The sequence below is a fragment of the Pristiophorus japonicus genome, chromosome 7 (assembly GCF_044704955.1).
Source record: "Pristiophorus japonicus isolate sPriJap1 chromosome 7, sPriJap1.hap1, whole genome shotgun sequence".
Classification (NCBI taxonomy): Eukaryota; Metazoa; Chordata; class Chondrichthyes; family Pristiophoridae; genus Pristiophorus; species Pristiophorus japonicus.
The window spans coordinates 167,494,379-167,519,888 of NC_091983.1; the positions used below are offsets into that span (position 1 = coordinate 167,494,379).

Here is a 25,510-nt window from a genome sequence, read left to right on the forward strand (position 1 = left end):
CTGCGCAGAGGTGATACCTGAGGGCCAGGGACTCCAGTGGTGCTTGGCTGTATTGTGATATCTTGAGCCTCATGGAAACGAGATGGCAGGTGGTCTTTACAGCAGGCTGTATTGACATGACCGGTGCATGGGCAGCCTGGTCCTGTTTCCTGACACCTGCAATGAGCAGACATCGGAGGTGGCTTGCTAGATAGGTCACATGACTATAGGGGGGGGAGGAACTTAACACAATAACAATCACTAAGGAGGCAGTACTCAGTAAGATAATGGGACTAAAAGCAGATAAAACCCCTGAACCTGATGGCTTACATCCTAGGGTCTTAAGAGAAGTAGCGGCAAGGATTATGGATGCATTGATTGTAATTTACCAAAATTCCCTGGATTCTGGGGAGATCCCAGCAGATTGGAAAACTGCAAATGTGTAACGCCTCTATTTAAAAAAGGAGGCAGACAAAAAGCAGGAAACTATAGACCAGTTAGCCTAGCATCTATGGTTGGGAAAATGTTGGAGTCCATTATTAAAGAAGCAGTAGCAGGACATTTGGAAAAGCAAAATTCGGTCAGGCAGAGTCAGCATGGATTTATTAAGGGGAAGTTTGGCAAATTTGGTAGAATTCTTTGAGGACGTAACGAATAGGGTGGATAACAGGGAACCAGTGGATGTGGTGTATTTGGACTTCCAGAAGGCATTTGACAAGGTGCCACATAAAAGGTTACTGCACAACATAAAAGTTTACAGGGTTGGGGATAATATATTAGCATGGATAGAGGATTGGCTAACTAATAGAGAACAGAGAGTCGGAATAAATGGTTCATTCTCTGGTTGGCAACCAGTAATTAGTGGGGTGCCGCAAGTATCAGTGCTGGGACCCCCAACTATTTATAATCTATATTAACGACTTGGAAGAAGGGGCTGAGTGTAACGTAGCCAAGTTTGCTAACGATACAAAGATGGGAGTAAAAGCAATGTGTGAGGAGGACACACAACATCTGTAAAAGGACATAGAAAGCTAAGTGAGTGAGCAAAAATTTGGCAGATGGGAGTATAATGTTGGAAAGTGTGAGGTCATGCACTTTGGCAGAAAAAAAAATCCAAGAGCAAGTTATTATTTAAATGGAGAAAGATTGCAAAGTGCCGCAGTGCAATGGGACCTGGGGGTAATTGTGCATGAAACGCAAAAAGATAGTATGTGATAGGTTCTTACTATACAGTATAAATGCACACGGGGCCCATACTTGAGAGAAGGTCACTCTGTGACCAGTTTCCTTTATTACCAAGACCTCAAGTGATGAAGGTGGGTGGAGCTTCCCCTTTTATACCTGAAAGTCCAGGTTAGGAGTGTCTCCCACAAGTTCACCCCCTTGTGGTCAATGTTCTCAAGGTGTACAACTTCGGTCAGCTTATACATGGGCTACAATGATAGTTGAATACATGACATCACCTCACCTCCAAAGTCTTATTGGGATCACAAGTTAAGTCTCTCTGGTGGTTTACGCTCCCTTGTAGAGCACCTGAGTTGGGGCTCCGGTTGTTGGGCGCTGGCCTGAGTGTCTGCTGTTTGCGGTGCCTCAGGCCTGTCCGGACTGCCCACAGTGACCGGGCTCTCCTCCACTTGGTTCCGGTCTTCGGTCACCTGTGGTGGAGTAAACTCTACCTCTGCTCTTCCTCTGCTTCTTCTATGGGATTGCTCAACCTCTTTTTAGTTTGATCCATGTGTTTGCGGCAGATTTGTCCATTGGTGATCTTATCAAAACCCATCCGCCTTGAGCACCGGCACGATCAGGCTCGCCCAGTCACTGAATTCGACTGGTGAGATGATACCTTCCCTCAGCAGGCGGTCCAATTCGCATTCTATCTTTTCCCGCATCATGTACAGCACCGCTCTGGCCTTGTGGTGTACTGGCCTGGCGTCCGGGTTTATGTGAATCACTACCTTGGCCCCCATGAAAGTGCCAATGCTGGGTTGAAATAATGAGTCAAATTTGTCCAGGAACTGTGAACATGATACTCGCTCCACAGAAGAAATTGCATTGACATCGCCCCATTTCCAGTTCATGACAGCAAGCCAACTCCTCCCCAGTAGTGCAGGACCGTCCCCAGGACAATCCGGAGTGGCAACCTGTTTTCCGAATCTTTGTGGGTCACAACTACCGTGGCGCTGCCTAGCACCGGAATGATCTCCTTTGTATATGTCCGTTGCTGTGCGTCAATCGGCAATAATTTTGGCCTCTTTGATACTCATCAGGGACTGGCTGTCCCCCGTGTCTAGCTCCATTAATACTGGGATGCCGTTGAGGAGCACTTCCATCATTACCGGTGGCGTCTTGGTATATGAACTGTTTATGTGCTCCACATGAACTCGCTGAACTTCAGCTTCCAGCGATTTTCCCCAGTGTTCATTTGGCCTCGAAGGGCTTACATCGAGCCCGTCCTCCTCGTACATCAACCTGGCTACAGGCTTCCTGCATATACGCGCAAGTGACCGCTGACATCGCAGTTTCTCCAGGTATATTGCCGATACCTGCAGGCTCTGGCTGGGTGTTTGCCTCCACACCTCCAGCATGAGCTGGAGGCCCCATTGTTGGAAACAAAAGGTCCATTACCAGTCGATCATCTCTGACTGTCTCTGTGACTGTCCTTAAGTGCACCATGAAGAGGTGTTGATGGCCCCATTATTGGTTGCATTGTCCATTGCGATGGCATGAATTGCCGTTCAGCTAGCCATTGTCTCTGTTGAATTCCCCCTTTGGGTTCGAATACATGCTGGGGCATGTCCGATTGCCCTTGTCTGCCTAGAGAACTGTGTGCCGCGTTAACAATGTTGACTCCCTGGTCGTTTGCCGCATTTGAGCCAAGATTTTTGTCATACATCATTCTGGTCTCTTCCTCCCCCGAGATAAATGTGTGGACTATCTGAGCCGCCGCTTCCAAGGTCAAGTCTTTGGTCTCAATCAGTTTCCTGAAAACCCCAGCGTGCCCGATGCCCTCAATAAAAAAGCATCTCCGCTCTGCATGCATCTGTGAACTTACATAGGCTCGCCAGTCGCCGGAGATCTGCCACGAAGTCAGGAATGCTTTGCCCTTCTCGCCGCCGGTGCGTGTAAAACCGGTGTCTCGCCATGTGCTTGCTGCTCGTCGGTTTAAGGTGTTCCCCGATCAACTTACTGAGCTCTTCGAACGTCTTGTCCGCTGGCTTCTCTGGCGCTAGAAGGTCCTTCATCAGGGAGTACATTCTGGATCCACAAACCGTCAGATGAGCCCTGCGTTTGTCGGCCGAATCCTGTCCCAACCATTCCTTAGTGACAAAACTTTGCTGTAGTCTCGCAATAAAGTCGTCCCAATCATCACCAACACAGTACCTCTCTTCTGTGCTACTAGTGGCCATGCTCGCGCGGTTTAAATCCCAGTTTCTCGTCGCCAATGATAGGTCCTTACTACACAGTATAAATGCACACGAGGCCCATACTTGAGAGAAGTTCACTGTGTGACCAATTACCTTTATTACCAAGACCTCAAGTGATGAAGGTGGGTGGAGCTTCCCCTTTTATACCTGAAAGTCCAGGTTAGGAGTGTCTCCCACATGTTCACTCCCTTGTGGTCAATGTTCTCAAGGTGTACAACTTAGGTCAGCTTATACATGGGTTACAATGATAGTTGAATACATAACAGTATGCAGGTACAGCAAGTGATCAGGAAGGCAATTGGTATCTTGGCCTTTATTGGAAAGGGGATGGAGTATAAAAGCAGGGAAGTCTTGCTACAGTTATGTAAGGTATTGGTGAGGCCATACCTGGAATACTGCATGCAGTTTTGGTTTCCATATTTACAAAAGGATATAGTTGCGTTGGAGGCAGTTCAGAGAAGGTTCACTAGGTTGATTCCGGGGATGAGGGGGTTGACTTATGAGGAAAGGCAGAGTAGGTTGGGCCTCTACTCATTAGAATTCAGAAGAATGAGAGGTGATCTTATCGAAACGTCTAAGATTATGAGGGGGCTTGACAAGGTGGATGCAGAGAGGATGTTTCCACTGATGGGGAGACTAGAACTAGAGGGCATGATCTTAGACTAAGGGGCCGCACATTTAAAACAGAGAAGAGGAGAAATTTCTTCTGAGGGTTATAAATCTGTGGAATTCGCTGCCTCAGAAAGCTGTGGAAGCTGGGACATTGAATAAATTTAAGACAGAAATAGACAGTTTCTTAAATGATAAGGAGTTATGGGGAGCGGGTGGGGAAGTAGAGCTGAGTCCATGATCAGATCAGCCATGATCTTATTGAATGATGGAGCAGGCTCGAAGGGCCGTATGGCCTACTCCTGCTCCTATTTCTTATATTCTTATGACCTGTGATCAGGATGTCATCATGGATCAGGATACCGCAAGGTTCTGTGCTGGAGCCCCAGCTGTTTACATTGTACATTAATGATTTAGACGAGGGGATTAAATGTAGTATCTCCAAATTTGCGGATGACACTAAGTTAGGTGGCAGTGTGAGCTGCGAGGAGGATGCTATGAGGCTGCAGAGTGACTTGGATAGGTTAGGTGAGTGGGCAAATGCATGGCAGATGAAGTATAATGTGGATAAATGTGAGGTTATCCATTTTGGTGGTAAAAACAGAGAGACAGACTATTATCTGAATGGTGACAGATTAGGAAAAGGGGCGGTGCAACGAGACCTGGGTGTCATGGTACATCAGTCATTGAAGGTTGGCATGCAGGTACAGCAGGCGGTTAAGAAAGCAAATGGCATGTTGGCCTTCATAGCAAGGGGATTTGAGTACAGGAGCAGGGAGACGTTACTACAGTTGTACAGGGCCTTGGTGAGGCCACACTTGGAGTATTGCGTACAGTTTTGGTCTCCCAACTTGAGGAAGGGCATTCTTGCTATTGAGGGAGTGCAACGAAGGTTCACCAGACTGATTCCCGGGATGGCGGGACTGACATATCAAGAAAGACTGGATCAACTGGGCTTGTATTCACTGGCGTTGAGTTTAGACAGGTTAGATGCAGGAAGAATGTTCCCAATGTTGGGGAAGTCCAGAACCAGGGGTCACAGTCTAAGGATAAGGGGTAAGGCATTTAGGACCGAGATGAGGAGAAACTTCTTCACCCAGAGAGTGGTGAACCTGTGGAATTCTCTACCACAGAAAGTTGTTGAGGCCAATTCACTAAATATATTCAAAAAGGAGTTAGATGTAGTCCTTACTACTAGGGGGATCAAGGGGTATGGCGAGAAAGCAGGAATGGGGTACTGAAGTTGCATGTTCAGCCATGAACTCATTGAATGGCGGTGCAGGCTCGAAGGGCCGAATGGCCTACTCCTGCACCTATTTTCTATGTTTCTATGAAGACAGATCCTAGCCACACCAATTGTGCTGGAACCTGGATCTGAGTGTCCATTGATCAGTGGGGGGGGGGGGGGGGGAGACTTCATGTTAGATCCTGCAGATCCTGAGAGATGATAGCCAAATCTCTGAGAAGCCAGTGTCAATGTTCTCTCCACATGAGATTGCTAACGTACCTTTGTTCGAAAATGATTTCGAGTTGAGTGTAGGGGTTATGATTAAGAAGTTTGAAGATGATACAATAATTGGCTGTGTGGTTGATAATGAAGAAAGCAAGCTGTAGACTGCAGGAAGATATTAATGAACTGGTCAGGTGGGCAGAACAGTGGCAAATCGAATTTAAGAGAGAGAAGTGTGAGGTAATGCATTTGGGGGGGGGGGGGGGGGGCTAACAAAGCAAGGGAATACACATTAAATGGTAGGACACCGAGAAGTGTAGAGGAATAAAGCGACCTTGGAGTGCATGTCCACAGATCCCTAAAGGTAGCAGGCCAGGTAGATAAGGTGGTTAAGAAGGCATACAGAATACTTGCCTTTATTAGCTGAGGCATAGAATACAAGAGCAGGGAGTTTATGCTGGAACTGTACAAAATACTAGTTATGCCACAGCTAGAGTACTGTGTGCAGTTCTGGTCACCACATTACAGGAAAGATGTGATTGCACTAGAGAGGGTACAGAGGCGATTTACGAGGATGTTGCCTGGACTGGAGAATTTTTGCTATGAGGAAAGATTGGATAGACTGGGGTTGTTTTCTTTGGAACAGAGGAGGCTGAGGGAGACCTTATTGAGGTGTATAAAATTGGGGGGCCTAGATAGGGTGGGTAGGAAGGACCTATTTCTCTTAGCAGAGGGGTCAACAAACAGGGGGCATAGATTTAAAGTAATTGGTCAGAGGCTTAGAGAGGATATGAGGGGAAATGTCTTCACCCAGAGGGTGGTGGGGGTCTGGAACTCACTGCCTGAAAGGGTGGTAGAGGCAGAAACCCTCACTTTTATATTTAAAAAGTACTTGGATGTGCACTTGAAGTGCCGTAACCTACAGAGCTACGGACCAAGAACTAGAAAGTGGGATTAGACTGGATAGCACTTGCTCAGCCGGTACAGACATGATGGGCCAAGATGACCTCCTTCCGTGCTGTAAATTTCTATGAGCCAGACCCTGCGAGATAATAGCCAAATGCCGACATGTAAGACTGCAGCATTTCTTTCATCTCATTTTTCTGCTAACTGTGCTTGTAAACTGTACCAAGATGGCTGAAAACATGGCTTCACCATTTTTTTTTAAATGTCCCAGAATAATGTGCGAAGTTAAAAGACTTCTGTTATATATGTGGACTTGTATTTACTCTGTACAGCCACCAGAGGGCTCATCCCCTGGAGTCCCAAGGGATCCCATAATCCCTTGGGAACACAGGTATTTAAGGAGGCTTCACTGGTTGGAGACACACTCTGGAGACCTGCAATAAAAGACTACGGTCACACTTTACTTTGAGCTCACAGTGTTCAGTCGGACTCTTTCTCCATACACAACAACCTCCTCATGAGTTTCACACCTCACAGCTGAAAAACATTCGTATGGGAACTGTGCAAAAGACTGTTCAGTTGATAAGGGAATTCATCGAAGAGAGGTTTATTTTGTCCTCGCAGCTCTGAGAACTGTAAAAGAACAGACTGTCCAGAAGATAAAGGAATGCATGTACCATCCAAAAATTGAGAGAACAATTTGTTTAAGAAAATGTACTTTGTTTTAAACTTAGACAAATGACTGACACGTTGGGCAGACATCCAGAAAAAAGTATAAAATGGCTGTAACATGTGAGATAGGGGGGCTGAGGCAGGCAAGAGAAGTGGCAACCTGTTTAGTTGCCAAGAAAATCAGGGGGTTAAGTCTTACAATCGCTGACCATGGTCTAATCTGAGTGTCTTTGTTTCTTTTAATCACTTGGGGGCTAGGCAATTTTAACCGTTATAAGGGATTTAACGGGATAGGTTAGTGTGAACTAATAATTATGAAATTGTACATTTAATGCTATCGTTAAAAAAGTCGCGGAGAAATACCACCAACGATGTCTCCGCAAGATCCTACAAATCCCCTGGGAGGACAGACGCACCAACATTAGCGTCCTCGACCAGGCCAACATCCTCAGCATTGAAGCACTGACCACACTTGATCAGCTCTGCTGGGCAGGCCACATAGTTCGCATGGCAGACAAGAGACTTCCAAAGTAAGCGCTCTACTCGGAACTCCTTCATGGCAAACGAGCCAAAGATGGGCAGCGGAACCGTTACAAGGACACCCTCAAAGCCTCCCTGATAAAGTGCAAGATCCCCACTGACACCTAGGAGACTCTGGCCAAAGACCGCCCTAAGTGGAGGAAGCGCACCCAGGAGAACGCTGAGCACCTCGAGTCTCGTCGCCGAGAGCATGCAGAAATCAAGCGCAGGCAGCAGAAAGAGCGTGCAGCAAACCTGTCCCACCCACCCCTTCCCTCAACGACTATCTGCCCCACCTGTAACAGAGACTGTGGTTCTCGTACTGGACCTTATAGCCACCAAAGAACCCATGTTAAGAGTGGAAGCAAGTCTTCCTCGATTCCGAGGGACTGCCGATGACGATGAAATTGCTTGTATTTCTTTTGATTATTCTAATAAAGACAAGCCCTGGATTGGGTGGTTGAAAAAACATTCTATGTCTGCACTGTTTTGTCTCACAAGTTTGAACTCTGAAAGTGTAGCATCAAGTCATAAATTGTACAAAACCTGCCCTAATTAAGATAAGTCTTACAGAAGCCAGTGTCAATGTTCTCTCCACTTGGGCACGAAACACCCGAAGGTCAGTGGTCAAACCTTGTTAGATGCACTGACTGGTCTGGAGGCCTCTCTATCAGGGCAACAAATGTAGATGTTCTTCTCACTACCTCCGAGGAAACATCATCTTCAGTTGCCGTGGCCAAGGTTAAAAACTCCCAATGTAGGGAATCTCAGCTGTGGATCTAAATTCAACTGTTCCTCGATGCAGACAGAGTGTGTACCTTTCTGTCGCACAAGTTCCATATAAGTACTTAAAGCAACCTCAAATAATCCCATTTTTCAATGTTAGGACCAGTTGTTGTTATCAGGAGATTTAGTTTTACCTGGCGTTTGTCTCCTTCTAGTCTCTCTAATACAGCACGCTGGTCAATACGATGTAGGCATTCTGTCCGCTCTGCCGAGATCCGTTCAGATGTTAGCTTATCTAAGACTCTGACCTGAGTTTTAAAAGTAAAACATTTGTATGGAGTAAAGCTCCTGTAATTGTACAGAATTTACACAATGTTAATTCCTCCTGATTTTGTATTTCGGAAATACTAGATAAACATCTTAGAACATGTTGCCAGATTTAATTTTCATCAGATCGAAAGCCATTTTGCATGTTGAGTTTTGTTGTGAATTTACTGTATTTGTTCTTCAGGAGAATAGAACAGTCAATAATCGCTTTATTAATACCCAGTAATGGAAACAAATATCTGATTTTGTGAGCAAAATAAAATTAGAATACCCATTTTGTAAATATTAAAGATCCAACCACAATTATTCAGATTGTAATAACATTAATAGAATGCTAATGGAGAGAAATATCTGATTAATATCTAAAAGAATGTTATACATTTTGTTATCAAACACAGACTAAAACTGTATTCTCACTCGGAGATCCTCTGCCAGGGAAAATGTCAAGCAATTAAAGAGGCACTTTCTTCATCATAGGGAGGGGAAATAGCCAAAACAGCCATATATCGTGGCCATCAACATGGTGTCCTTCCATCACATTGTTTCACAAACAAAAATCATTTGCCAAACATTTTCCAATAAAGATTTTCCTTTAAAGCTCTGATGTACAGGAGGGGCCTTGTAACTTAAGTAGGAATTTCCTCACATAAAATCTGCTATTTAAGTTATGCCTCTATGTAAGCCATTTTATAGTGACCATATAAAGTAAACTGAAATTGTACTGATGTTTACGTTTGTATTTCAAAGGACAGAAAACACTCCTGAAGGTGTGATTTCTACATAAATCATACTTTGTAGCAGCCCCATCCTGATCTGGTGAAAAAAATTGCCGTCCCCTCGGAAATTTAGATGGCAGCAGATATGTGGTCAACACTTCAACAACAGCTTGTATTTACAAAAAGTGTCCTTAACATAGCAAAACCTCATTAGATGCTTTGCTGTTTGAGGGCAGATTCAAGCAGAATAGGAAGGCTGGAGCAAGATGGGCAGTTTGTTGGAGGGAGGTAGAAGTAGGCAGCCTCAGTGATGGGCTGGATGTAGGATTTGAAGATCACTAAGGTTGTAATCCGATGGGTTAACCTGGGGCAGAGGGTGGATCATGAGTTTCTGGCAGGGGCCAAAGAGGATAGCTTTAGTTTTACTGATGTTGCATTACAAGAATTATTGCCTCATGCATAACTTCAAGATGGACAGGTAGTCAGTTAACACAGTGACAGTCAAGGAATCAAGGGTGAAAATGTGAGGTAGACCTGGATATCGTCAGTGCATGCATAAAAACACTTCTTGCTAACTATATGAAGGTGGAAATAAATTAGGACATGATGCGAGCTGGATTTAGCTGCAACTGGTTACCAGGTGATTAGGCTTATTACCACCTCCCACTGCTAAGCAGTAGTGTTACACAACACACCGCTAGCTGTTCTCAGTGCCTCGGGGGAATGAGGTACATTGGCTTTGTTTAATTACTGAATGATCGACAAGGATGAACATCCCATTAGTGGATCGTAATTTGTCCTTTAATCATGATAATAACTCCAGGAAGTCTTGGAATTCCGCTGCTGAAGAAAAGTTTACATTCCGTGGCAAATAAAAACAATTATTTACAGGAAAACAGTGCTAAACACCCCAAATCAATAATAAACTGTGAACTTTGTGGATCCCAGCATGGCACCTCTTAAACCTTTTCATTTTTATAAATAAAACACCCCACATTTCATGTATATAACATTCCGCAGACAATAACCACAGGCAGCAGTCAATAATCACTGGCACCATCATAAATTCCAGTTTCCCCATTGCTTTCTTTCCTGGGAATCCAAGCCGTGGGTGTTAATTTGGAAGCTAGAGCCAAATTGCACAGTCGAAGAATCACAGAGTGCCAAGGGCCTTGATCCTTCTTCAGATAGGTTCAAACATTACTATTTAAATGATCAAATTAAAATATAATTAATGAAAATATTTTTTTTAATTGTCTTTTTTTAAAATCTATGAGCAAGCTGGATGTAAAACGTTCTTCTCTTACCTCGTGTTTGTTTCTTCCCTCCAGTTCTCCAAGTTTTGTGTTCAATTTTACTTGCACAGTCTCAAGCTCAGCTTTTATTTCTTCCTTTGTAGCTTCGAGACGATTTTCCAATTTACTGATCAGTGGCTCACAACGACAACCATTTATGGGGGCCTGAACAATAAGTTACAAGAGCTAAGCTGAAAGGCTGATTTTAATGACCGATTATGCTAAGCTTTAACTAATGCATTTAAAAAAAAACAGAAATCCACTATAATCTTCCAATGCATATATATTTACAGGTAGAAGACTTTTGTAACAGAATACCCCACCATCACCAAGACTGCTACTTCCACCTCCAAAATATCAACCACCTTTAGCCCTATTTAACCTGCACTGTTGATCCAGGCCGTCATCACACCCCCAGATTGGACTTTTCTAATATCCTACTTCCAAATCTCCTGAGCTCAACCGCCACAAAGACTCCCCCTGCGGGGTTAACGAACACCTCATGACTCATCGACTCACCCTATCCCGGAACCAATGCGCCACAGTCATCAGTGCGTACGCCCCAACACTCGATGCAACAAATGAGACCAAAGAGGGTTTTTATTCCAACCTCGAAACATCCTTGTCCCGCGTCCCCCAAGCTGATCCTAGGTGACTTCAATGCCAGGGTCGGCAAAGACACAGCCCTCTGGGGAGGCATGATTGGCAGAGAGGGGGTAGGGAAAGCCAACTCCAGCAATACCCTACTGCTGACAAAATGCCGAGAACATGAAATTCTCATCACCAACACCCTATTCCGCCAGAGGGACAAATATAAGGCATCGTGGTAACACCCTAGCTCCAAACTCTGGCACCTGCTCGACAATGTGATCATCTGAGCCAGGGATCGCAAGGATGTGCGCATCACCCGCGCCATGACAGGAGCTGACGACTGCTGGATGGACCACCGCCTAATCCGATCCATCATCGACATCAACATAGCCCCAAAGCGGAGGGGACAGCAGAAGCAGTGCCACAAAAAAGTAAATGCCGGGGCACTTAAAGACCCAGCTAAAAGAGCCTTATACAGCCAACGCCTCACAGCTACCCTGGCGTGCCTTGATGACCCCGAGATGCTGAATGCCCACAGCGCTTGGTCTGCCCTCCGGGCCTCCATAACCAGTGCCTGCGAAGAGACACTTGTTCACTCAACCAGAAAACACCAGGACTGGTTTGATGAGAATGATCAGGACATCCAAGAGCTAATAGATCGCAAGCACAGAGCATTTCTCAAGCAACAACCCAACTCGGAAGCAGCAAAGCAACATTACAGGCGGCTCAAGGCTGAGGTCCAACAAAAAACCCGGGACCTAAAGAACAGGTGGTGGATGGAGAAAGCACAGGAGATACAACAACTGGCCGACAGCCATGATGTGCGAGGATTCTTCATCGCAGTCAAGGCCACCTAAGGTCCAAACTCTCAAGGCCCCACCCCACTGCTGGACTGGCCAAGAACGGGGAAACACTCATCAACGACACTGAGACAGTCAGGGCCCGCTGGAAGGAGCACTTCGACGATCTCCTCAATCGAGACTCTGCCTTTAACTCGAGTGTTCTTGACTCCATCTCGCCACATGTGACCCGCCACCACCTCAGTGAAACCCCAACGTTGTACGAGGTAGGCAAAGCCATAAGACAGCTCAAGAAGAACAAGGCTACGGGAACAGATGGAATCCCTGCTGAGACGCTAAAGTATGGCGGAGAGGCGTTGTTGGCACGGATACATGACCTCATCCCTCTCATCTGGAAGGAGGAGAGCATGCTGGGGGATCTCAGAGATGCAGTGATCGTGATCATCTTTAAAAAAGGGGACAAGTCCGACTGCGGCAACTACAGAGGAATCTCCCTGCTATCGGCCACTGGGAAAGTTGTCGCTGGAGTTCTCCTCAACCGTCTTCTACCTGTGGCAAAAGAGCTCCTCTCGGAGTCACAGTGCAGATTTCGTCCCCTACGGGGTACAACGGACATGATTTTTGCAGCATGACAGCTGCAGGAAAAATGCAGGGAGCAACGCCAGCCTTTATACATGGCCTTCTTCGACCTTACAAAGGCCTTTGACACTGTCAACCGCGAAGGTCTATGGAGCATCGTCCTCAGTTTTGGATGCCCCCAAAGGTTTGTCAACATCCTTTGCCTACTCCACAACGACATGCAGGCCGTGATCCTTACCAGTGGATCCACTGCAGACCCATTCCACGTCTGAACCGGGATCAAACAGGGCTGAGTCATCGCTCCAACCCTCTTCTCAATCTTCCTCGCCGCCATGCTCCACCTCAAAGTCAACAAGCTCCCCGCTGGAGTGGAACTAAACGACAGAACCAGTGGGAAGCTGTTTAACCTTCGCCATCTCCAGGCCAGGTCCAAGATCACCCCAACCTCTGTCGTCGAGCTACAGTACGCGGACGACGCCTGCGTCTGCGCACATTCTGAGGCTGAACACCAGGATATATTCGACGTATTTACTGAGGCATACGAAAGCATGGACCTTACGCTAAACATTCGTAAGACAAAGGTCCTTCACCATCCTGTCCTCGCCGCACAGCACTGACCCCAGTCATCAAAATCCACAGCGTGGCCTTGCACAACGTGGACTATTTCCCATACCTCGGGAGCCTCTTATCAACAAAAGCAGACATTGATGAGGAGATTCAACACCACCTCCAGTGCACCAGCGCAGTCTTCGGCCGCCTGATGAAAAGAGGGTTTGAAGATCAGGCCCTCAAATCTACCACCAAGCTCAGGGTTTACAGGGCTATAGTAATACCTGCCCTCCTGTATGGGTCTAAGGCATGGACCATGAACAGTAGACACCTCAAGTCGCTGGAGAAATACCATCAATGATGCCTCCGCAAGATCCTGCAAATCCCCTGGGAGGACAGACGAACCAACATTAGCGTCCTCGACCAGGCTAACATCCCCAGCATTGAAGCACTGACCACACTTGATCAGCTTCGCTGGGCAGGCCACATAGTTCGCACAAGACTCCCAAAGCAAGCGCTCTACTCGAAACTCCTTCATGGCAAACGAGCCAAAGGTGGCAGAGGAATCGTTACAAGGACGCCCTCAAAACCTCCCTGATAAAGTGCGGCATCCCCACCGACACCTGGGAGTCCCTGGCCAAAGACCACCCTGAGTGGAGGAAGTGCATCCGGGAGTGTGCTGAATGCCTCAAGTCTCATCGCCGAGTACATGCAGAAAACAAGCGCAGGCAGCGGAAGGAACGTGCGGCAAACCTGTCCCACCCTCCCTTACCCTCAACGACTGTCTGTCCCACCCGTGGCAGGAACTGTGGCTCTCGTATTCGACTGTTCAGCCACCTAAGGACTCATTCTAAGAGTGTAAGCAAGTCTTCTTCGATCCCGAGGGACTGCCTATGGTAATGACTTCCCAATCTCCTGAGCTCCACCCTGTATAAAATTTCAACTCATCAGAACTCCAAGGTGCACACATCCTATCCTGCACAAAGCCATGCTCACCTACTGGTCCCTCTTCATCTACAAATCACTCCATAGCCCTGCCTCGCCCGATTTCTGCCATCTCATCCAGGGTTGCATGCCACCTGTACCCTCCAGTCCTCCGACTCTTGTGTACTATGTGTTCTCCCTTCCTTCAGTGGCATAGCCTTCAATCATTTTCCCTCACAAAGTGAAATTCTCTCCCCATTAAAAGTCTGCTTAAAGCCTGCCGTTTTGACCATGCCTTCAGTCACAGTTTCATTTTTAGACATAAAACATCCCACATTTCATGTATATAACATTCCGCAGACAATAACCACAAATGTTTGGATCCAACTTCCACCAGAAGAGTCTTGGGATGTTTAGCTCTTTTTTTAAAAAAGATGTTTTATAAATGCAAAGCATTGCAGGGAAATACAATACGCCCTGTAAGGGCTATTAATCAAATTCTGCATGAGTAACAAATAAATCACAGCCAGCTTCTCAAATAGAGATATCCAACACATTACTAATGAAGGCTCATATTCAGTTTATCAAAAACGTGTATTTATATCGCATCATCATCATAGGCAGTCCCTCGGAATCGAGGAAGACTTGCTTCCACTCCCAGAGTGAGTTCTCTGGTGGATGAACAGTCCAATACGAGAGCCACAGACCCTGTCACAGGTGGGACAGACATTCGTCGGGGGAAGGAGTGGGTGAGACTGGTTTGCCACGCGCTCCTTCCGCTGCCTGCGCTTGACCTCTTCACGCTCTTTGCGTGGAGACTCGAAGAACTCAACGCCCTCCCGGATGCACTTTCTCCACCTCGGGCGGTCTTCGGCCAGGGTCTCCCAGGTGTCAGTGGTGATGTCGCACTTTATCAGGGAGGCTTTGAGGGTGTCCTTGTAACGCTTCCGCTGCCCACCTTTGGCTCGTTTATCATGACGGAGCTCCGCATGAAGCATTTGCTTAGAGAGTCTCGTATCTGGCATGCGAACTATGTGGCCTGCCCAACGAAGCTGATCGAGTGTGGTCAGTGCTTCAATACTGGGAATGTTAGCCTGATGTTGGTGGCCTGTCCTCCTAGGGGATTTGCAGGTTCTTGTGGAGACACCGTTGGTGATATATCTCCAGCGACTTGAGGTGCCTTCTGTACATCGTCCATGCCTCAGATCCATTCAGGAGGGCAGGTACAACTACAGCCCTGTAGACCATGAGCTTGGTGGTAGATTTAAGGGCCCGATCTTCAAACGCTCTTTTCCTCAGACGGCCGAAGGCTGCACTGGCGCACTGGAAGCGATGTTGAATCTCTCCATCAATGTCTGCCTTTGCTGATAAGAGGCTCCCGAGATATGGGAAATGGTCCACGTTGTCGAGGGCCGCGCCGTGAATCTTGATGATTGGAGGACAGTGCTATGCGTCGGGGACAGGCTGGTGGAGGACCTTTGTCTTACGGACGTTAAGCGTAAGGCCCATGCTTTCATATGCCTCGATGAATACATTGACTATATCCTGGAGTTCAGCCTCAGAATGTGCACAGACACAGGCATCGTCCGCGTACTGCAGCTCAACGACAGAGGTTGGGGTGATCTTGGACCTGGCCTGGAGGTGGCGTAGGTTAAACAGCTTCCCACTGGTTCTGTAGTTTAGTTCCACTCCAGCAGGGAGCTTGTTGATTGTGAAGTAGAGCATGGCGGCGAGGAAGATTGAGAAGAGGGGTGGAGCGATGACGCACTCCGGTCCGGACGTGAATTGGGTCTGTAGTGGATCCATTGTTCAGCACCTTTAACACAATGGCGCTTCACAGGAGTGTTATTAGACAAAAATTTGACATTGATCTACATAAGGAGAAATTAGGGCAGATGACCAAAAGCTTGGTCAAAGAGGTAGGATTTAAGGAACGTCATAAAAGAGCAGAGGTAGAGAGACGGAGAGGTTTAGGCAGGCATTTCCAGAGCTTGGGGCATAGGCAACTGAAGGCACAGCCACCAATGGTTGAGCGATTATAATCAGCGATGCTCAAGAGGCAGAATTAGATAAATATGTAAAATATAATTTAAAAACAAATATTTTCACTACATCGCAAGAGTGGGGATAAGTTATGGGAACAATTTTTTTTGATCAGTTGAAACATGGGAAAACTTATGCTTAGAAGTCTCGAAATCCAACTGCTGAGAAATCCACACAGGATTTTGTTTGCCCGATTATGGAGTGCACACTCTCTGTGTAGAGACACTCTGCTTATCCGAGATCGGAAAGTTTACCCGTTTGGGTAGAGCCAGGCTTGGGGTCCCACAATTGTGTGCAGGGTACTACTGGAGATTTTGCAGCTGAAACCATACAATTTCCAAGCACAGAGCACTGGTAAAATTCCAGCTTAGACCACGCTGCCCATTATGGGGCATTGGCTTGCAAGGTTATTTGGAGTCGAGTGGGAAGAATTCCAGTCATCCGTGACAGTGCTGCCCCTTCACATTTCATTAATGAACTAGGGTAATCATCAACAGTGTATGGAATACTGTCTGTTTGCCTCGCTCAAGTCACAGAGGGCGATTGAATGTGATTTTATCTTGTCCTTTCAATTAAATGAGTGCACTGTAGTACTACTCCCTGGTATATATTCCAATTTGTTTTTGTGATAAAATGGAATACACCAAGCAGTGAAACATTGTGTATTTACCTGCATGATTTTGCCATCCTTGTTTCTGTATAATGTGTAGAGCTGGTAGGCACGGAAATTATGAGGGAGATGGGCTTGCTGTGGGGTTGGGGAACAGCAGCAATGTTTGCTTCTTCTTTTCCTGAGGTGTCTATTGTCTTGTTGAAGTTGCTGGTCTGTCAATGGAGGAGGGTCAGAAAGAGCGGAACCCTGTGGACAAGTAATAAGTTTAGTAACTTCACATAATAGCTTCTTGTTCAAACCAAAGTCAAGAAATAACATATTATTTAATAAAACTGTTCGCTCAGCATCTTTAAACTAGTCAGCTCACTTGTTCTGGAAAATCTGCTACACTCTGAATTTCCACTATATGTAAACTCTAAAAGGACAAAGGAAGACAAGTACAAACTAGCAAAAGACAAGCTCAACACTGATGTCAGGAAGGACTACTTCACACAAAGAGTAATCAATACCTGGAATGGGCTTCTGGGTAGGCTAGTGGAGGAAAAAATACCTCTGGAGGCAGCTGGACACAGTGATCAGGGGAAACATTGGGTTCTTTTGTTACTTTTGCTCTTGGGACGTGAGGGACAATGGGAAAGCAGTATTGATGGCCCATCCCTGATTGGCCTGAAGCATCAGGAATCAACCAGATAGTGTGGGATTGGAGTCGCATGTAGGGGAGACCAGGTAGGGTAGGGGATTCTCTTCTCTGAAGGACATTAGTGAACCAGTTGGGTTCTTTATGACAATCGAGTGGTCATAAGTGCTAGCCGACAAATTACTAGATTTAGTGAATTCAATTTCATAATTTCCCTTGGTGGGATTTGAACTTAACCTCTGGGCTGCTAGTCCAGTACCATAATTACTAGGCTCCTCTACCTGTCATTGGAAGAAGAAGCCAGATTTTACTTATTTTTGCAAATTAAAAAAAGTAACTTGCATATAACTTGCGCTTTTCATGACCTCAAGATGAACCAAAGTGCTTCACAGCCAATTAAACACTTTTAAAGTGTAGTTTCTCTTGTAATGTAGAGAAAAATAAAAAAAGCCAATTTGTGCACAGCAGGGTCCCAAAAATAGCAATAAGATTAATGATCAGATAATCTGTTTTAGTGATTTTGGTTGAGAGATAAATATTGGCCAGGACATTGGGAGAACTCCCCTACTCTTCTTCAAATAGTGCATGAAATCATTTTCAGTTAAATCACTTTGCCAAAATATGCCATGTGTAGATTGGACTGCCACTGCAAACAGCAGCAGTGCCAGGATTTTGAAACTGTTGCTTGCTAAGGTGGGATGGAAATTGTTTTCAGAGTGTTGCTACATCATCCAGTAGCCATTTTGAGTGTTTTATTTTGGCGGACGCAGAGTTAATGATGGTACCTGCTGTAAGTGTGACCGTAGAATAAACCTTGGAAAGTAACTTTTTACTAAGAAACGAAGACCCTAAAAGTAAATTCATGGGGGATTTACCGGACCCATTATTAATGCCGCATTTATGTAATTCAGTTACTTTGGAAACAGTTTGCTCAACAGTACTTATTTAATTTACTTTAGTTTGTTCTTAATGATACTTACAAAAAAAACCTAAAATTACCTTTTCCTTCTGTTTTTTCTTTCTGTCCCGCTTTCTCTTCTGTTCTGGTGTAGCTACTCTGATTAAATCGTCTCCATTTTTTTTCTTCTGATGTCCTCGGTCACTGCTGTGGACATCATCTACTGAGACACTTCCCTATTACATACCAGAAAAGAGTGAGTGACCAGGTCATTGCCATCTCCATCTCCACATTTTAGTATCTGATGAGAGGTTTAATCGACTATTGGAGAGATGGAGGAAATTCTCAAGGTACTTTTTTCCTGGGGGAGGGAGGGAGAGAGGGAGGGAGAGGGAGGAAGGGGAGAAAACTATGTTTCTCTAAAGACTACACCACAGTACAATAAACAAAGATCATTGATTACTGTTTGAACAACTTGCATTTATATAGCACCTTAATATAATATAATATTCCAAAGTACTTCACAGGGATGAAACTAGATATTGAGCCTTGGTGGGAGAAATGTTAAAGAGATGCCGTTTGTCGGATGGGACGTTAAACCGAGGTCCCGTCTGCTCGCTCAGGTGGGGGTAAAAGCACTATTTCAAAGAAGAGCAGGAGAGTTATCCACGGTGCCCTGGCCAATATTTATCCCTCAATCAACATCACTTACATAAAAACAGATTATCTGGTCATTACCACGTTGCTGTTTGTGGGAGCTTGCTGTGCAAAAATTGGCTGCCGTGTTTCCCACATTACAACAGTGACTACACTTCAAAAGTACTTCATTGGCTGTGAAGCACTTTGGGAAGTCCTGAGATGTAAAAGGCGCTATATAAATGCAAGTCTTCAAGTCTTTCTTTCAACTAATCAGGCACCCCAGAGTTAGATTTCAATGTTCAATGCTCAGCACAACTGTCTGTTAACTAATAACACTGAATTAATCAGTATTTTTCCTCTAATTTTGTAGCCTGCTCTTCTGAAGGTACTGACTTATTCTGGGCTACAGTTCTACAATGCCAACAGCCCTCAAGCAACTTGCCCAGCGGCACGTCGGTCAGTGAGCTCAGAGAGGCTGCTTCACACACGAGGAGCATCGCAGGTAGAGCCAAATCCAACCAGAATGGGTCACTAGATAGTGGTCAGGTGGGAACCCCGACTAATTTTCACCTTTCCAGCTGAGGCAAATCATATCCATCCCCACCTCGCACCCCTCCCTCCACAGCTACCCCAGTTGAGATCAGTTAGCTCAGCACAGAACAGTTTATTAAATCAATATAGCCACATCCAAAACTCGGTTTATCATCAGGTAGATATTTTAAAAAGATTACCATTTATTTACCTTACTCTGGATCAATTCATCGCGAGGTACAGATTGGGCTCTTCGTTCTTCCTTTAGCTTTTCTCTCTTCTTCCTCAGACTTCTCCCACGACAGAAACTGAGAACCTAGTAATATAAAAAAAAATCATCAAAAGGCATCACAACAAAGTCAAAATCCATGTGGTAATGCTCAGATAATCTGTTTTTTTTAAAGTGATGTTGATTGAGGGATAAACAACCCTAATAATGTCTCAATTTACTAATACACCTACTAATAGTTACAAAGAAAGAATGTCCATTTATATATTTATATCAGATCTTTCAGAAACATCCCAAAATGCTTGTTATGCAAGAACTACTTTGAAGTGGACTCTAGCCCACTCTCTCAATCTGCTTAAGGAAAGCTCTGCATAAATATTTATAGTTGCAAAAGATAACTAAGCAAAAAGGCAGAGTATTTATCCAACCCTGGCTGACTGCCTCCCATATGTAATCACCTCTCTTGACACTACCACGAGCCCTTACCTGTGGTGCCTTGGTGAGAAGAAGGGCCACTTCAGGGCTATTGCTTTCTCTAGCAGCTTCCAGAGGGCTCAGACCTGCCTACAGAAAGAATTCAAGAGGTAAAGAGTTTCTTGATATAATCAACATTGGAGTACTCAACATAACTGAAATGAGTTTCTCTACTGCAACACATTGGTGGAACTATAAGTAAGTCATGTGGATTATGACCTTTATTGCAAGGGAGATGGGGGATGGATGAGTGAGATGGTTCAGGATAGGATACAGGCAGCAGTGTTTGGATAAACTGAAGTTTACAGAGGGTGGAGAATGGGAGTCCAGTCAGGAGAGCATTGGAATAGTCGAGTCCCGAGGTGGCAAAGTGTTTAATATTTACAATGTCAGCTAGCATGGGGGCTTAAGGACAAGATGAGCTCAGAAGTGGGATGAGGGGAGATAGAAACATAGAAAATAGGTGCTGGAGTAGGCCATTCAGTCCTTCGAGCCTGCGCCACCATTCAATAAGATCATGGCAGATCATTCACCTCAGTACCCTTTTCCTGCTTTCTCTCCACACCCCTTGATCCCTTTAGCCGTAAGGGCCATAGGAGGAAAGACACAGATTTGGTGGGGAGGGGCGGGGGTTAAGATGAACCTGGGGATGGTCCCTTTGGAGAATCCCAAGAGAGGCACTGAGGGCTTATCCAATGGGGAATTCAAGCCTGAGAGGGGAGTAGGAAGGCAGAGTAGTAGTGATTGGTTGGGATAGGAATCGGGAAAGGCAAAGTACTTGGGGGGGGGGGGGGGGGGAAGGGGAAACAAAGTTAGCACGAATGAGCAACAGGAAGAGAAGGAGACAGGAAAGAAGGGCCCAAGAGGGTTTAAGAGAAAAGGAATGGAGATAGAAGTAATTGGCAAGCAAATGGACAAACAGGGGATTCGGATTACATTGTTATGTCAAGGTGAGAAGAAACATTTCCTGTATGTCGTACAGAGAAAGCTGAAGAGAAAACACTTCAAAATGGTAGGGAAAATTCTCAAGTTGAATCCGAAGTTTAACTCATCTGTATCCATTTGGGCTGTTTGAAAAAGGAATGAGATGTTTTAGAGCCAGGTTTTAAGATAAGTGTCAACATAAGAACATAAGAATTAGGAACAGGAGTAGGCCATTTAGCCCCTCAAGCCTGCTCTGCCATTCATGGCTGATCTGGCCGTGGACTCAGCTCCACTTACCCACCTGCTCCCCGTAACCCTCAATTCCCTTATTGGTTAAAAATCTATCTATCTGTGATTTGAATACATTCAATGAGCTAGCCTCAACTGCTTCCTTGGGCAGAGAATTCCACAGATTCACAACCCTCTGGGAGAAGAAATTCCTTCTCAACTCGGTTTTAAATTGGCTCCCCTGTATTTTGAGGCTATGCACCCTAGTTCTAGTCTCCCCGACCAGTGGAAACAACCTCTCTGCCTCTATCTTGTCTATCCCTTTCATTATTTTAAATGTTTCTATAAGATCACCCCTCATCCTTCTGAACTCCAAGGAGTAAAGACCCAGTCTACTCAATCTATCATCATAAGATAACCCCCTCATCTCCGGAATCAGCCTAGTGAATCGTCTGTGTACCCCCTCCAAAGCTAGTATATCCTTCCTTAAGTAAGGTTACCAAAACTGCACACAGTACTCCAGGTGCAGCCTCAACAATACCCTGTACAGTTGCAGCAGGACATCCCCGCTTTTGTACTCCATCCCTCTCGCAATGAAGGCCAACATTCCATTCGCCTTCCTGATTACCTGCTGCACCTGCAAACTAACTTTTTGGGATTCATGCACAAGGAACCAGCAGCAGAGTGGCGCAGCGGAAGCGTGCTGGGCCCATAACCCAGAGGTCGATGGCTCGAGACCATCCTCTGCTAATTGTAATCTTTAATGTGGGTGCAGCCAACACTTGCACTGCAACTAATCCCAGCCTTGACAAGAGTTCATCTCTAAAATCTTTCTCTTTCAATTAGTTTGAGGAGCTTTGGCTGAGAGAGCACACTGATAAAATATAAGCTTGATATTGAAAGTTCCCAAAAGAGTTCATGCACAAGGACCCCCAGGTCCCTCTGCACCGCAGCATGTTGCTATTTCTCCCCATTCAAATAATATTCCCTTTTACTGTTTTTTTCCCCAAGGTGGATGACCTCACATTTTCCGACATTGTATTCCATCTGCCAAACCTTAGTCCATTCGCTTAACCTATTTAAATCTCTTTGCAGCCTCTCTGTGTCCTCGACACAACCCGCTTTCCCACTAATCTTTGTGTCATCTGCAAATTTTATTACACTACACTCTGTCCCCTCTTCCAGGTCATCTATGTATATTGTAAACAGTTGTGATCCCAGCACCGATCCCTGTGGCACACCACTAACCACCGATTTCCAACCCGAAAAGGACCCATTTATTCCGACTCGCTGCTTCCTGTTAGCCAGCCAATTCTCTATCCATGCTAATACATTTCCTCTGACTCCGTGTACCTTTATCTTCTGCAGTAACCTTTTGTGTGGCACCTTATCGAATGCCTTTTGGAAATCTAAATACACCACATCCATCGGTACACCTCTATCCACCATGCTCATTATATCCTCAAAGAATTCCAGTAAATTAGTTAAACATGATTTTCCCTTCATGAATCAATGTTGCGTCTGCTTGATTGCACTATTCCTATCTAGATGTCCCGCTATTTCTTCCTTAATGATAGCTTCAAGCATTTTTCCCACTACAGATGTTAAACTAACCGGCCTATAGTTACCTGCCTTTTGTCTGCCCCCTTTTTTAAACAGAGGCGTTACATTAGCTGGTTTCCAATCCGCTGGTACCTCCCCAGAGTCCAGAGAATTTTGGTAGATTATAACGAATGCATCTGCTATAACTTCCGCCATCTCTTTTAATACCCTGGGATGCATTTCATCCGGACCAGGGGACTTGTCTATCTCGAGTCCCATTAGCCTGTCCAGCACTACCCCCCTAGTGATAGTGATTATCTCAAGGTCCTCCCTTCCCACATTCCCGTGACCTGTAATTTTTGGCATGGTTTTTGTGTCTTCCACTGTGAAGACCGAAGCAAAATAATTGTTTAAGGTCTCAGCCATTTCCACATTTCCCATTATTAAATCTCCCTTCTCATCTTCTAAGGGACCAACATTTACTTTAGTCACTCTCTTCCGTTTTATATATCGGTAAAAGCTTTTACTATCTGTTTTTATGTTTTGCTCAAGTTTACTTTTGAAATCTATCTTTCCTTTCTTTATTGCTTTCTTAGTCATTCTTTGCTGTCGTTTAAAATTTTCCCAATCTTCTAGTTTCCCACTAACCTTGGCCACCTTATACACATTGGTTTTTAATTTGATATTCTCCTTTATATCCTTGGTTATCCACGGCTGGTTATCCCTTCTCTTACCGCCCTTCTTTTTCACTGGAATCTATTTTTGTTGAGCACTATGAAAGAGCTCTTTAAAAGTCCTCCACTGTTCCTCAATTGTGCCACCGTTTAGTCTGTGTTTCCAGTCTACTTTAGCCAACTCTGCCCTCATCCCACTGTAGTCCCCTTTGTTTAAGCATAGTATGCTCGTTTGAGACACTACTTCCTCATCCTCAATCTGTATTACAAATTCAACCATACTGTGACCACTCATTCCGAGAGGATCTTTTACGAGGAGATCGTTTATTATTCCCGTCTCATTACACAGGACCAGATCCAAGATAGCTTGCTCCCTTGTAGGTTCTGTAACATACTGTTCTAAGAAACAATCCTGTATGCATTCTATGAATTCCTCCTCAAGGCTATCCTGTGCGATTTGATTTGACCGATCGATATGTAGGTTAAAATCCCCCATGATTACTGCCGTTCCTTTTTCATATGCCTCCATTATTCCCTTGATTATTGCCCGCCCCACCGTGAAGTTATTATTTGGGGGCCTATAAACTACGCCCACCAGTGACTTTTTCCCTTTACTATCTCTAATCTCCACCCACAATGATTCAACATTTTGTTCATTAGAGCCAATATCGTCTCTCACAACTGCCCTGATATCATTCTTTATTAACAGAGCTACCCCACCTCCTTTCCCTTCTTGTCCATCTTTCCGAATTGTCAGGTACCCCTGTATGTTTAATTCCCAGTCTTGGCCCCCCTGCAACCAAGTTTCTGTAATGGCTAAAGTTTCAGCTAAACACATACAGAAATACAAACCAAGGCTATTTTCCTCAATCTACATACAGTACTGAAAGGACTTTGAGTAATAGTATAAAATCTACTTACATTATTGATAATGTTCCCATCAGCCCCAGCTTCCAATAAAAGTCTGGCTATTTTCTTGTGGTTGAGAGCAGCAGCAATATGGAGTGGAGAATCTCCGGCCTGTGATGAGAGATCAGGTCAGACCAGCTCATGGAGTTTTACAACATTTTCTATCCAGTTATAAGACTGAAATGATAAGGGCACCATTCTAAGGATCTACTTGTCAGTTAAGGGCCAGTTTGAGAAATTCTAAATAATTCTCAAGTCAGTGTAAATTTGACAATTGGAGTAAAGCAGCAAGGGAACAAAACCAGTCAGGAAATTACTGCAGTACTTTTTAAATAGCAGATATGGAGGGGAGGTCAGAGAAATTCAAAAATAGTACCAGCACAACTTTATTTCATCTAATATACTACATAGATATACGTATAAGGGGCGACTTTATGATCCAGCGCTCCGTGAGGGGAGGGTAACTCATAGGTAATGCAGGCGTGCATTAATTTTAGCGACTGGAAAATGACATGCTCTACGCCTGAAATTTCCCCGGATACACTCCTTATGAGCACTGGATCCTAATTGGAGCCCCAGATTGCGGAGCACCCAACATATTCAATAGACACGACAACACAATAGTACAAGGCGAGGAATCTTGCAGCTTTGAAGGTGAAATTTTTTATCAGTTTTTCAAATGTGTGACATATTTCCCATCCCCTATTCCATACAAAACACACTAGCTTAGATCTCCTGGTCTGTATTATATTAATGCCAGTGTTAAACGGTTTTAAATTAATGGCTTGTTGTTGGCATTAGATTAACAATCAGGAAATCTAGGCTACTGTGTATGAACATCTGGGAGAGGAATGCACCTGACGTTTTTGTGGTTTATCATTTCATGATTTCGATAGACACCAGCACACAATTTCAATGGAGATTAATTTGAATTGAAAATCAACTGTCTTCCAAAATAAAATTATACTCACTATCTAAATTGATATCTGAAAGCATCAGATTTTTGTGAACACATCACACATAGAATATTAAAATTCATGTGCCACCTTTTTCGATTCAATTTTAAATAGTATTTCATAACAGTTGAACATACTTTAGTCTT

The 25,510-nt window shown here is 44.8% G+C and overlaps 1 protein-coding gene across 2 annotated transcripts in view; it reads right to left on the bottom strand.

Moving 5' to 3' along the window:
• Positions 1-25,510, bottom strand: part of ankrd6b (ankyrin repeat domain 6b) — a 305,190-nt gene that overhangs the window by 9,399 nt on the left and 270,281 nt on the right. For both annotated transcript variants that reach the window (XM_070885547.1, XM_070885549.1), the window contains exons 8-14: positions 24,421-24,519; positions 20,144-20,221; positions 19,640-19,744; positions 18,360-18,494; positions 16,781-16,969; positions 10,637-10,789; positions 8,481-8,594 (exon numbers count right to left, since the gene is read on the bottom strand). In XM_070885547.1, the coding sequence (XP_070741648.1) occupies positions 8,481-8,594; positions 10,637-10,789; positions 16,781-16,969; positions 18,360-18,494; positions 19,640-19,744; positions 20,144-20,221; positions 24,421-24,519 (873 nt within the window). The remainder of the gene's footprint in view (positions 1-8,480; positions 8,595-10,636; positions 10,790-16,780; positions 16,970-18,359; positions 18,495-19,639; positions 19,745-20,143; positions 20,222-24,420; positions 24,520-25,510) is intronic.